Source organism: Andrographis paniculata, unplaced genomic scaffold, assembly GCF_009805555.1.
Source record: "Andrographis paniculata isolate CXL003 unplaced genomic scaffold, ASM980555v1 Contig45END, whole genome shotgun sequence".
In the NCBI taxonomy this organism is placed as follows: domain Eukaryota; kingdom Viridiplantae; phylum Streptophyta; class Magnoliopsida; order Lamiales; family Acanthaceae; genus Andrographis; species Andrographis paniculata.
The window spans coordinates 2945834-2959686 of record NW_026137579.1 but is presented as its reverse complement, the minus strand read 5'-3'; the positions used below and the strand labels follow the sequence as shown (position 1 = coordinate 2959686).

Genomic DNA, 13853 nt, shown 5'->3' with positions numbered 1-13853 from the left:
ATTTTTATTACACACAATAGGTACTATTTATAATAAAAGTATGTAATATTTAATCATAATTACACTATATATTATACAAAAATATATCACATGCTAAAATCAATTATAATACTATATGTTATGTGAAGTTATATTTTATATTTATACTATATTAATATAAACATTATATTATCAATAACAATACCGCTTATGATTTCTCAGCACATTGAATTTTAAATTAACATGGTAACCGGACTATACAAATAAATTATTCTCTTTACATAAATTATATACAATCATTATTTCAACAAAAAATGCATCTTTATTTTCAATATAAATATTATGTTAAAACAACTATTCTACTTGAAAATTCTCAATATTGAAAAATATCTAAATATATATAATAAAAAAAAAAGGAAAAGAAAAAGGAACACACCCTTTGTAACTTTATTTCTATAAATATTAAATTTAATATTCATTTTTATTTAGATACATTCAAAATATTTTAATAGTACAGATAATATGCTGAAATTAGTCTTTATTTTTAATTCAAAAGAAATTCATAAAATAATTAAAGGTGCATTTAGTTAGCAGATGAATTTAGAATTAGAAGTTAATTGAAATTTGAAAGTAATTTATTTGATTAATATTTTATTTATGATGTAATAAATATAATTAAAATATTTAAAATTATATTTTAATAAAATATATATAATATAAATATTATTTTGTAAAAACTAACATTTTATATAATACAAATTAATAAAAATTATAAACATTTATTCATGATAATAAATTAATTTTAAAAATAAATTTTTTAAAATATATATTATATAAACATATTTGCATTAAAAGAATAAAAATAATATTTTTGAATTAATCTTATATAATGTAATTTCTTTAAAAAAATAGATCGAAATGATAACCAAAATACTCTAAAACACTATTTTTTAATTAAAAATAAAATTTAATCGAGCACACGCTAAATTAATTTAAACATCAGCATGCAACCTGTGATCCAAAGGTATTTTTTAATAATATTATATTCCCACATCCACCATTAATATATGCTAACACAAATTTTAATAAATATAATACTAGGCTTATTCTAAATATTTAAATAGATAATAATTAAATATATTTAATTTATATTTATATTTTATTACATCTCATCACTCAAATAAATATATACTTCTTTTAATACTATTCAATTAATTCTAGTATAAAAATAAATATTACACTATATTTGGAATGAATTAATTAATATATTAATTGATTGAAATATAAATTAATATTATTATAAAAAAGTTTATGGATTATTTAATGAAGTGAAAAAATAGATAAATTAAATATGTAAATAATTATGACATTTATAAATATACATAAAGTTAAAGAGTGACATTAAAAGTATATAAAAAATTTCTATAAATATCTTTTGCAGGACCAAAAAAATATATATAAATTTAGTGAACAGAGATAATATTATTCAGTTTTCTTTTCGGGTATCTTACTGCTATATAAAATTTTATTTCATTTTTTTACTATTCAATTAATTATACGATACAATGCAACAATGCAAAAAATTGCATGTGCATGTATCAAGAAAAACACAAACGTACACACATAAACTGATTAAAATAAAATAATATCATAATTAACTGTTATCTCACGTATTAATATAAAATCGGTTAGTTAGAATCAGATAAAACCGAGTTATCGGTTCGGAGGTTTCCACACTTTGAATAAATGCCCTGGTCTTCCTCTTTGTTTGCACTTCCTAGTCTCTCTCTCTATCTCTTCTCAGAGGAAAAAATAAAATAAAACAAAGTGAAAAGGAATGCAGTGCGGTAAGTCTCACTTCGCCGTCCACCGCTTGGCGAGATCTTAACAAGAATTCAGCACTTAGGTGAGCGTTCTAACCCATAACCTATACAATCTGACTACAATTGCGCTTCTCTTTTCTTTTGATTTTTGTTTCTAAGAAAGGGAATCGATAACAATGGCATTTATGGTTTTCTAGCCAGATAAAAGGCAAAGGTAGCGTTTTTGCCGTTTCTTCCTGCATCCATCCTCTAAAGGACTGGCTGCCTTTGAAATTACTGAATAATTAATTGCTACCCATTCTCTCTCTACCTTAATTGTGTAAGCACCTCTTCTCTTCAATACTGGGTTTCCTGGTTTTTCTTTCCCCCCCTGATCGAAGATCTGAGGGTGGAGTTGCTTGGTTTGATTTTAGAAAATATAGACGATTTTGTACAATTCGTGTATGTCCTGCGAATTTAATTGGAGTTGCGGTTTTCTTATTTGTGTCTTTTAATTTTTATTTTTAATGTAAAGTGTGCTTAACCAGTTCCCTATATAAATAAATAAAATAACTGAAATTCAGAGTTTAAAGGGTAGAACTTTTACCAGGTTTAGATTACCAGGAGAGGTATGGCTGTTAGAAGAGAAGAGAAATGCCCGAAACTGGAGGAGTTCCAGAAGTCTAGTTCATGGGTTCCAGCTACGCCTGTAAAGCAGACATCAGACCAGCTGATCTGCGCAAATTGGCAAGAAAATATTGCTTCTGAGGTAGATTTGCCAAAATCGTTGGGTTATTCACCTGTAATCAGCCAAGAAAGATTGTGTGGATCCGGAAGATTACCAGAAACTTTACCTGAAGAAGTACAATGCCAGATAGCATCTGCATGTTGTAGTTCATCTAATCTCATTAAGGCAGGCGAAAATTCCAGCAATTGGCAAGCAAGAGCAGACAAGAATATTAATTTTGGTGGACATAACTTAAGGAATATATCTTTTATGAAGCATCTCCAGAATATAGAAGAGGCAAGGAGCCAGACAGCAGTAGTAGAAAATGCTCTTACAAGCAACTCCCCTCATTTCACAATTTCCACTGTTGACTCCTGCCTGCAACTGCAAGAAAATTGGGATTTAGTAGGGGCAAATCTTGAGGCTGGATTGGACAGACCAAATGTCTCCACTGGTAAGTTTTTTCCTGTACTTAATTATTGTCTGGCTATGTAAATCTTAGCAAGAGTAACTTTATGGCCTACATATATTGTACAAGATGCCATTCTCAATTGTGTCAAAGCCTACAAATCATGTTAGCCATCATAAAACAGTATAAGCACTTGAAAGCTCAATCTCTAAAGTTAGTCTCTTTAGTTTGGAGAGGGGGGATGGGAGCGAATAATCTTCCATTACTCTTCTTTTAAAATATGATAAGCTGCTATGCCATTTCATACCACTCAAACCTGCATTCTCCTAACTTGGTAGTGTTCTTTTGCAAACACTAATGGACTTGATTGAATCTACAGATGGAAATTTTATCCAAACTAGAGCATTCTACAACATTAATCAAACCCCCAGAACAGTGAAAGATGCAGTTTCGAGCATGAGCATACCATCCCAATTTCAACCCGTGACACCTGAACAGTACAATAAAGCAGCTTACTGGGAAGATCTGGGGAGGCAACCACAAGGGAAAGACCTGGTATCAGCTGTTATGAATGCACGGGATAACAGAATCACCACAGATGGAGAAATGGAACTTCCTAGGAATAAAGAGAAGTCCAAATTGATCATTGATCTATCGTGTGCAACCATACCCCCAGAATTACAGGAGAATCACAAGCCTGACAAGGGAAGCGCAGAGGAGACCGATTTAATCCAAACCCCTCAGCAGAAGCCAAGGAGAAAAAAGCACAGACCCAAAGTTGTCATTGAGGGCCAACAGAAAAATACTCCTAAATCAAGTGCTGGAAAAACTAATGCACCCCAGGAATCAACAAGAGTCAAAAGGAAGTACATTCGGAAAAAAGGGACCAACAATCCCTTAGAAGGGGAAACTGATTTAAACAAAAAAACTCCTCCTCCAACGGGTCAATCAGTTGGCAAAAGGAAGTATGTAAGAAAAAAAGGAATCAACAACCCAGAAGGTAACCTGGACAATGGAACATCAGAAACAGCAGATGTAAAGCACCGGAGACATACCAGAAGTTCCTGCAGAAGATCCCTGCCTTTTGACACTGATTGCCAAGCAAGAGATGAGAGCTCCGTATATTGTCCATCCGCATCCTGTAATATGGTATCACAACAAGCTGAGAACACCAATGCAACTGATCAATCAAGAACTGAGCCATGCGAGCAGGGGTTAGTGATAATGGAGAGAACTGGCATGAGCAATTTTCAGGAATGTGCACACTCTTATAATAATCAAGTATGGGAAAATTGCAAGGAAATACCTGTACAGAGTTTCCAGTACTCCTCCAAGTCTACAAATGTACATCCATTAAAGGAAACCCTGCTCTCAAATAACACCAGAGGTAAATGCCAGATTATATTCTCAGATGCAACACATGATAAAGAGGCAAACATTTTTCAAGTGAGGATGAACCCTGGTGATCAAAGGACATCAAAGAGTCCGACAGATTCTACCTGCAACAGCACATACTTGAACCTAGGAAGACAAGAAAGAGGCTTGAAAAGACAAGAGATGGACACAACTGTTGTAGTAGAGCACAACAGGAATGAGACTGGAGCATATTACAACTCCTTGCAGAAATACTTATCTATATTTTCACAAAATGGAGACAACAGTTACAGTGGTCTTGGATTGCATTCAGCACAGCATAAGAAAAAGAGAGCTGAGATGGAACATTGTGGGGTGCCATCCACCTCAGACAATCATTTGAATTTTGAAGGACACACTCCCAGAGAGTACCGCATACACGTTTTTGCATCAACTACCGCAACTGCTGGCACTCAGAATGGAAGGCAAGTATTTGAAGATCTGTTAGCTTTGGAACCCACAGGGAGAACAATAAAGAGGAGATCAAGAGCCCCAACTCGAGTGAGGAAGTTGGCTTCATTGATGGAAATCCATAAGCAGGTTCCAGCATCTTCAGGCAGGGAGGCAACAACTTCTAGACCTGAACAAGGTTTTGTATTTCCAAATAAACCATATGCCTACTTTGATGCCCAGGAAACCGCCACCCACACAAAAATGACAACTAAGCAAGCAAAGAAAAGCATGACAATGGATTCAACACTGCAGTACAGTCACCAGCTGTCTACATCAATGGGTAACCATAATATATATTACATCAACATCAAGAAATCAGTTTTTCTATATAATATCTTTTGGATATACTTAACACACTCCATGCAGGACAACCACCGGCTATGGCATGGATCACCGAAAGGCTTAACCAGCTGGATCTAAATGCAACCAGTGAAGCATTAGTTGCATACCACACAAATTATCAAGAGCTAAATGCCCTAGTTCCATATCAAGGAAGTGGAACACTTGTACCTTTTGATGATCAAGTTAAAAGAAAGCGGACACGGGCTAAAGTTAATCTTGATGATGAAACTACTAGAGTATGGAAATTGCTGTTGGAAAATATAAACAATGAAGGTATTGATGGCACAGATGAAGAAAAAGCTAAATGGTGGGACGAAGAGCGAAGAATATTTAGAGGAAGAGCAGACTCATTCATTGCACGGATGCATCTTGTTCAAGGTGCGTATGGTAGCTACCATTTATTTGAATCATGAAGCATAATTGTCGACACAATAGCTACCAATTTTTTTATATTGCTCAACAACGAACAACAATTTAAATGTGTTGCACTTTTATTAACAGGAGACAGGCGATTTTCCCCATGGAAGGGATCTGTTGTTGATTCCGTCGTCGGTGTTTTCCTCACTCAAAATGTTTCAGACCATCTTTCCAGGTTGGTTGAACTTTTTTATGGTTTAATTTATCATTTAATTCATTGGAAACTTAGATATACCAATTGGTGCTTGCAGCTCTGCTTTCATGTCAGTTGCTGCAAGGTTCCCAGCTGGAGAAAAAACCCATCCCCCGATGCCACATGAAGAAACACTGAGCCCAATCCCCAAAGAAGCTGAGGTGTGCGAGATTAAAATAGGAGAGATATCAGGATTCAACAGAAAGAACTCAACTACATTAGCATATGGCGATGATACTAAAACGCTTCAGCATTCTGAAGCTGCTAGTATTAGAGAAGCAAACATCATCAAAACATTTGGCAAGAATTCTGATGGACTTATCTCAGAAGACAACAACAGAGGCCAATCAAGGGATAGCTCTAAACACAGTCATATTTCCCATGAAACTGTTACAAACAAGTCCGGAAGTTTGGTTGAAGATAGGAAGGACACAGAAGACACACTTTCTTCTCAAAATTCTACAAGTTCCGTAATTGAACTAACAGAAGGAAGTAATTCTTGCCTATGCAGCCCCTCATTACAAGAACCAATAGCTGGGGATCAACCAGATGGATTTACCAGCTCTACTTCTTGTATGAAACTTCTACAGATGGTTGGCTCAGTATTGCAAGTTGATTGTGGAAGTGGCAATGACAAAATTGCATCTGATCAAAATCAGAAAGTGAGATATGAAAGCTTGGCCATTAACTTGGAGAGTGAAGACTATTTAGAAAATACTACTGTTTCTAAGAAACATGTGGCATCAAGTAGCATGTCTACTCCATCTCATGTACCCAAGTTAGGAATGGTTGCTGCACACTGTGACTTGTCCCAGAAAGCTAGTACGACCTCTAATAGTTCCAGCAAAAACGAACTATCTGCTGCTGAAACAAGTGGGCTGACTTGTGAGTCTGCATCACAAAGTACATTTCAGAAGGCTGCATTGATCAATTTCCAAGAGGAAGCAAAATTATACAGCAATCACCAATCTGAAATAACTCAGCCGAGTGAAGCAGCAGCAGAGAGCTCATCCCAGGACAAAATGGTGGTGAATCCAGATGGTCCTGAAGATACTGTGGATGCTACAGGTAGTAGTAGCAACATAGATAGCTCAAGGAGCTTAGAGCACAAGGATATTAATTCAAACAAAAATGACACAAAGCACCATGCTGGGAAGCCAATCGATGTGCCTAAGGGGAAAGGGGAAAAGGTGAGGAAAGGGAAAGAAAATGTTGATTGGGAGCATCTTAGAAAACAGGCAAACACCAGTAGAGAAAAAACAAGAACAGGCAATAAGGATTCTGTTGACTGGGATGCTGTAAGACGTGCAGATGTTAATGTGCTTGCGCAGGCTATCAAAGAAAGGGGAATGAACAATATTCTCGCAGGGAGAATAAAGGTTTCAGTCTAATTTTACATAAAGAAACTGAAATGTTTGTATTTGACTTGTGAACTTTCATAAACTGGTTTGCTGTTTTCACTCGTATGATATATTGAAAAACCTGTACAGGACTTTCTGAACCGCCTTGTCAGAGACCATGGAAGCATTGATTTGGAATGGCTTAGGGATGTTCCACCTGACAAAGCAAAGTAAGCTTAACTAGTTTCTCAGTACTGTCTATTAAACTAATCGGCATAGGAGTTCTATATTTACATGTTCCTTTGATTTTCAGAGAATATCTATTGAGCATCAGAGGCTTGGGTTTGAAGAGTGTGGAGTGTGTGCGTCTCTTGACACTCCATCACCTTGCCTTTCCAGTAAGTTTAAGCTCAATAATAAATGTATTTAAAATAAAAGGAAAATTTACTAACATGGTTATATGTGCAAAACATTGGAAGGTTGACACGAATGTTGGTCGTATAGCAGTAAGATTAGGTTGGGTACCTCTTCAGCCATTGCCTGAGTCACTACAGCTGCATCTACTTGAAATGTCAGTGCTTGAGTTCTCATCATGTTTTCATATCAATGTAGCATCAAACTTAATAAACTATATTGTTTCATTGTGTAGGTACCCTGTACTGGAGTCCATTCAGAAATATCTGTGGCCTAGACTGTGCAAGCTAGATCAAAGAACACTGTAAACATTCTTGTGGACATTTTTATGTCTAATGTACATAAGTCAATTTTCTTAAATGATTTATTGATGCTATCTCATTGCAGATATGAGCTGCACTATCAGATGATCACTTTTGGTAAGGTATGGTACACCTGTTATCTTAGATATCCAAAGATGAGAAAATCATTTGTAGAACATGAGGTAAGTAACATAGTTTGACTATTTCAGGTATTTTGCACAAAGAGCAAACCAAATTGCAATGCATGTCCAATGAGAGCAGAATGCAGACATTTTGCAAGTGCTTTTGCAAGGTTTGTAGTTGAATTTCAATTATGTCCCTGTCACCATAAATTTCTGTCTTTAATATCTGAACATCTCAGATAGTTCAACTAGAATCACAAGATGTTTCTTTAATGAAGCTTTATTTGAAAACCAGAAGATTGGGCAGAAAAATATCTTAATTTGAAAACACAGGAGTATGTGGACAGGTTTATTCTTTCTGTTTTTTTTTTTTTTTAACACCACACAACAGATTAGAAATGCGGACATAGACAGGCACTTAGAAGCTACTCCTTATGTAGACTTAAAGGGCTTAAATATTTTTAGATTCCTTGAGTTGAAGTGCATGTTTTAGATGACATAACCTGATGAAGCTATGTGCAGTGCAAGGCTTGCTCTCCCAGCACCAGGGGAAACAAGCATCATGGGCCTTCATGAAAATAGAAGGGGTGACCAAACTCCAATGAATAATATGAATAACTTGCGGTCGCCTCCACCCCATATGAACCAAATCGATTCTGTATCTCAAGTAAGAAACACTGAACCCATTATTGAAGAGCCTGCTTCACCAGAACCTATTATCGAAGTGCCAACAACACCAGAACCAAGTAATACAGAAGCATCAGTGTGTGACATTGAGGATGCTTTCAGCGAAGATCCTGATGAGATTCCTACTATCCAACTTAATATGGAAGAGTTCACTCATAATTTGCAGAAACTCATACAGCAAAACGAACTACAAGAAGGTGAAATGTCAAAGGCATTGGTAGCTTTAACTCCAGAAGCTGCTTCAATCCCTGTGCCTAAACTTAAAAATGTGAGCAGACTCAGAACAGAGCATCAAGTGTAAGTAACAATTTAGTTTCAGAAATCTTTGCAAGTCACACACCATATCACTACAGGAGTTCAATGTTCAAGACCTATAATCAGCACACTCATCATCTTGAAATGCCTTCTTCCCTCCATTTAGTAATGCAGTACAAATATGTTGGTCCGAATGATGAATTGTTTGGTGGTTGTAAGATCTTATAACCATTTCTTTTTATCAACAGCTATGAGCTTCCAGATTCACACCCTCTGCTCCAAGGGGTTAGTGTTATTCTCCTAGCAAACAAATTCAACCACCATCTGCAATATTCTGTCCAAACTAACTGTAATTACTTTATTTTACAGATGGACAAACGGGAGCCTGATGATCCTTGCCCTTACCTACTTGCCATATGGACCCCAGGTATGATAACAGTAAGAGAGCATGACTAGCTGAAAACTTGTAGAGGACTTTTGGCAGGTTCATATATTGGGAACAGATCCTGCATATTGAAGCAACGTGTCTATAGATAAAGGCAAACGAAACCTGGTTAATTGGTTCAATTGAATGTTCTACATAGGTGAAACAGTGGATTCTATTCAACCACCAGAAAGGAGGTGCAGCTCCCAGGGAATTGAGATGCTATGCACTGATGCATCCTGCTCATCATGCAACAGCATTAGAGAAGCAAGCTCCCAAACTGTCAGAGGAACTATATTGGTACTGATGATATGCTAGCCCTAATCTTGTTAATAACTTATTAACTCACAGCCACTGTTCCGGTATATAACTGACAAGGACAACTTCCAAACCATGCTCTTGAATCAAACATGATTCGAATAACAGATACCATGCAGAACGGCTATGAGAGGAAGTTTTCCACTAAATGGCACATATTTCCAAGTAAATGAGGTAATTGTTAGGGTCAAGTCTTGGTATAATTTAGCGCACATGTCCTTGGGTAATGTGCTGTGTAACTATATCCATTGTTCTCTCCAGTTATTTTCTGACCATGAGAGCAGCCTATTGCCCATGGATGTTCCAAGACGTTGGTTGTGGAACTTGCCAAGGAGAACAGTGTACTTTGGAACATCAATACCAACTATTTTTAAAGGTAACATTACAAAATACCATGGAGTAACTAAAGCATAAAGTCCATTTTTCCAGAATGATTACCTATGTGTAATTTCTTTCTGTTTATTAGGATTGTCCACGGAAGGAATTCAATACTGCTTTTGGAGAGGTATGTACACTTACATAGAAAAGTAATATATATATATATATAAAAGAGTAACTTCTGTATTCAGCTGATGGCTGCATATGTAATGTTGCAAATAAATAGAGAAATAAAAAAAATGAAACTAAACAAGGTACTCTTCCTTTAAAACAGTCCACCAAATCTAAACTTGTACCTTTAGTCTATATTATATATGTATTGTACATCAGATAGCCACAAATAGTTAACCAGCAACATGCTTGTATCGTAGTCCAACAAATGTGCCACAAATTACTACATGTGCTGTGTAGGAGAGTTAAATGCCTCAATTAACTGTAGAATGAGAAATCATTAAGCTTTTCTTTTCTTATCCTATATACCGCTCATTATTAATATTTCCACACCCCAGAAACAAGTACTTGTTTTATCCACAAGGATACTGATGAGTGATTAGCAGTGATCTTGGAAAAGCTGAAAGGAGTATTATAGGCTTATATGTTGCTTGTACACTCGTATGCACAAGAAAAGTTAAACATGTAATATGTTCAGCCTGCAAAGCAGATATATAACTAAAGCTAACCTAGCCCAACATAATAGTTCCTAGAATTGTGCATGATAGTGTATATTTAACCACCAATGCAGTGTAAGTTTTATAACTATCAAATTGAAAAGTTAATAACTGCTGGGGACACTAAACAGAATCTGTTGTGAGCACGCACTAGTCAACCTCAAAAGCTTACTTATCCTGCTAATTGTCAATATCTTAAGTGCATTTTTCTGTATTTCAGGGTTTGTTTGTGTGAGAGGATTTGACAGGAAAACAAGAGCTCCGCGTCCTCTCATTGCCAGACTGCACTTCCCTGCAAGCAGATTAGGCAAGGGGAAAGGAAAGATAGATGAGGACAATCAATGATCAGACTTAGCTTCACCAGCAGTAGAACAGTAAGATGTAAAGTAGCTTGTACGATATGAAGTCGGGTAATGAAAAGACTGTATCGAGCGGAAATGGTTGATTTCGACAGAAAAGATGGAATATTGGCAATCTGCCTGGATTGATGAATGGCTTGTTTTCTAAGTTATTGCTTATTGGTATATTATATTTGTGTTTTCTTGTTATTTCATGGTCTGGTGTTGTGATTCTTCTTGTTGCAAATTCCTAAGCAAGGAGGAATATTAAAACTGGGATTTATCTTAAATGTTCAGTCATCAGCCTAAATACCTAAGACAACCATGAGGAATGAGGAATGACCAAATGCAGGAAGCATTAGTCTATATTATTTAATGAATAAAACGCCATCATTTTCATTCTATGACATCCCCCGGGAGTCCAGAACTCACGGCCATCAGTTCTGGACAATAAAGCGCATAATAGTTATCCCTAACCACCTCCGTGTCACAAGCCAACTCAACTACAGAATGAAAAGGCCAAACAACAGATACGGATAGCCATCAGAAGGTTATGATCTGAATTGCAGACCCAGAGTCTAGATCCACTAACTTGTGAAAACACCAGTAACTTGGCATTCTTAAACTTATTATATTAGAATATGTAGGATCCCACGGTTCAGATCGCTAGCAAACACAACATTAATAGAACTAGGTCAAAATAGAGAGCAAGTACAATCCTTAAGCACAGAACGTAAATGCATAGGATTAGGATAAAGAACGGCAATGATTTCATCAGAGATCCAGAAACACGCTCTCGCACCAATCTTTGACAGAAGTAAACCTTATAAGAGTAAAAAACTTGGAAAACCACAATTGCAGAGCGCAAACGCACTCACATGCGTAAAGCTGCGCCTATAACTCATACAATAGAACTCATCTTATCAAAACCAATCAATAATAACAATCCACACATACATCACTGAGTAGGGAGAAACAACGAACGAGCGACTTCATCAATTAGATAACATAATTCATAGTTAATCATACAACAAAACTTTAACACACCAGTAATCTCTTATAAATCCGCATGGTTGAACGTACCTTGAAAGCGCCGAACTCAACCACCTACAACAAGCCGATAATAGGCATTACCAACTCGCCGGCTACACTATGGATGATAAATCGCCTCGGATAGTACTTATTCCATCCCGATATATTTGGTGCGACAATGGCGGTGAGAGAATATGCGGGAAAATTTTTGCCGCCTTTAGAATTCCCTCGCTTGTTAATTTGGTTTCCTTTGTTTCAAACAACGCGCGCTGCCTGGCGAGTTGATCTACTGTTTGAATGACAGTGGCGGGGCCGTTTTTAATTTACAATGGGTTGAACAAATGCTTCAGGTTGTGCAATGGTCCAGAAGCTTCTGGCCCATGGGCCTCTACAAATTAGACATTTTATGAGTAAAACAGTTTACCTATTTTAATTTAAATATTTTGTTCATCCATCAATTTTTTGTTGATATAATTTTTTATTAATGTTACTAAAAAAATTATATATACATACATTTACATTACACTTTTCGTTATGCAAATATGTATTCATTAAATCGAACACAAATTTTAACACAAATGAGTAATAATAATTATTTTGTTTTATAATTAAAAAAAAATTATGTAATGAATTTTTACTTAAAAAAATAAAAAAAATATTTTTTTTTTTATAAAAGTTAATAACAATTATTATTTTTTATTTTATAATAAAAAAATATACAAAAATATAATGAGTTTTGACTTGAAAAAGTAAAGCCAAAATAAATAAATTTGAATATGAATGATAGAGTACATAAATAATATACACTTTATTTTTATACAATAATTCAATACAAAATATTATTCTATTTGTCTATTATAAAGTAAATATTTATTTTTTTATGCAAAATTTAATAAATATTATTATCTTCTTTGCGCAATAGATGAACTCTTCTGTTAAATACACGTTATTATAGGTAGTGTAAATTAATAAATTATGATAAATTTTATTATTTGTTATATGAATAATGTTGTTGGTATTTTAAATATTTTTAAATTTTGATAAAATATATACAATATGGATATTATTTTTATGTAATACAAATGGATAACAAAATATATTTATTTATTTATCATTACTATAAATTACTTTTATAAAATGTGAAAGTTTTAAAGGTATATAAAAATATTTGTCAAGTGAAAAGATATAGAAATAAAAGAGTTTTGAGTGAATCATCTTGTAAAAGGTTATAAATTTAATTAAATTGATTTATATTTAATAACTATGTTTAATATTAATAAACTTACTTAAAAAAATGAAAAATAGTCATCTTTTGTTAAAAAAAGGAAAAATAAAACATGACGGATGGAGTATATTTTAATGACAAATTTAGTGAAAACATATAATTTTATCCTTATATATGTAAAATTAATGATGTTATTATATAAATATAAAAATATTTTTAATATGTAGTACTCATTCCGTCCCAAACACTCTATGATATTTTCTATTTTGTTTGTCCAAAACTCACTGCAATATTTCCAAATTTAGAAATAATTAATAATATTTATATACATATATTAATACATACTTCACTTTATCTCATGACGTCACTCAACTTAAGAAAATAAATAATCATTTCTTTCTCCAATCACATCACTTAATATACAAATTATCTCAAATTATCATATTTAATATTCTCCACCTAAATTTCTGTGTCAAAAGCAAATGTTGCATGGTGTTTGGGACGGAGAAAGTATGATACATACTGAAAAATAATATTAATATTTTATGTTTTAACAATAAAAAATAATAAAATATACATTTGTCATTATCGAATATTTTTTATAAATTGTTAATA

The 13853-nt window shown here is 34.3% G+C and overlaps 1 protein-coding gene and 1 long non-coding RNA gene across 3 annotated transcripts; one reads left to right on the top strand and one right to left on the bottom strand.

Moving 5' to 3' along the window:
- Positions 1–1765: 1765 nt before the first annotated feature.
- LOC127251489 (DNA glycosylase/AP lyase ROS1-like) lies at positions 1766–11169 on the top strand. 2 transcript variants are annotated; one of them, XM_051275209.1, is made up of 20 exons: positions 1766–1885; positions 2392–2962; positions 3297–5063; positions 5150–5503; positions 5627–5717; positions 5794–7114; positions 7226–7305; positions 7389–7473; positions 7555–7646; positions 7725–7793; positions 7877–7913; positions 8001–8083; positions 8436–8897; positions 9104–9140; positions 9225–9282; positions 9440–9579; positions 9706–9771; positions 9859–9973; positions 10064–10102; positions 10864–11169. In XM_051275209.1, exons 2-20 carry the CDS (start codon positions 2413–2415, stop codon positions 10986–10988), a joined length of 5571 nt encoding a protein of 1856 aa, XP_051131166.1. In that variant the 5' UTR covers positions 1766–1885; positions 2392–2412; the 3' UTR covers positions 10989–11169. The 2 variants fall into 2 exon arrangements, with proteins under 2 accessions (XP_051131166.1, XP_051131165.1); XM_051275208.1 differs by lacking the exon at positions 1766–1885 and adding an exon at positions 2000–2121.
- On the bottom strand, positions 4728–12275 carry LOC127251490 (uncharacterized). The gene is made up of 2 exons (XR_007838917.1): positions 12065–12275; positions 4728–4910 (listed from the first exon to the last, which is right to left on the bottom strand). It is a non-coding gene; the product is annotated as an uncharacterized LOC127251490 (long non-coding RNA).
- Between the last annotated feature and the right edge of the window lie 1578 nt (positions 12276–13853).

Coding starts and splice junctions, on each gene's coding strand:
- LOC127251489 (XM_051275209.1), top strand. CDS start 2,413: ATGGCTGTTAGAAGAGAAGAGAAATGCCCGAAACTGGAGGAGTTCCAG. Junction 7,306..7,388: donor GTTCCACCTGACAAAGCAAA/GTAAGCTTAACT, acceptor TTTGATTTTCAG/AGAATATCTATTGAGCATCA. Junction 7,794..7,876: donor AAGCTAGATCAAAGAACACT/GTAAACATTCTT, acceptor ATCTCATTGCAG/ATATGAGCTGCACTATCAGA.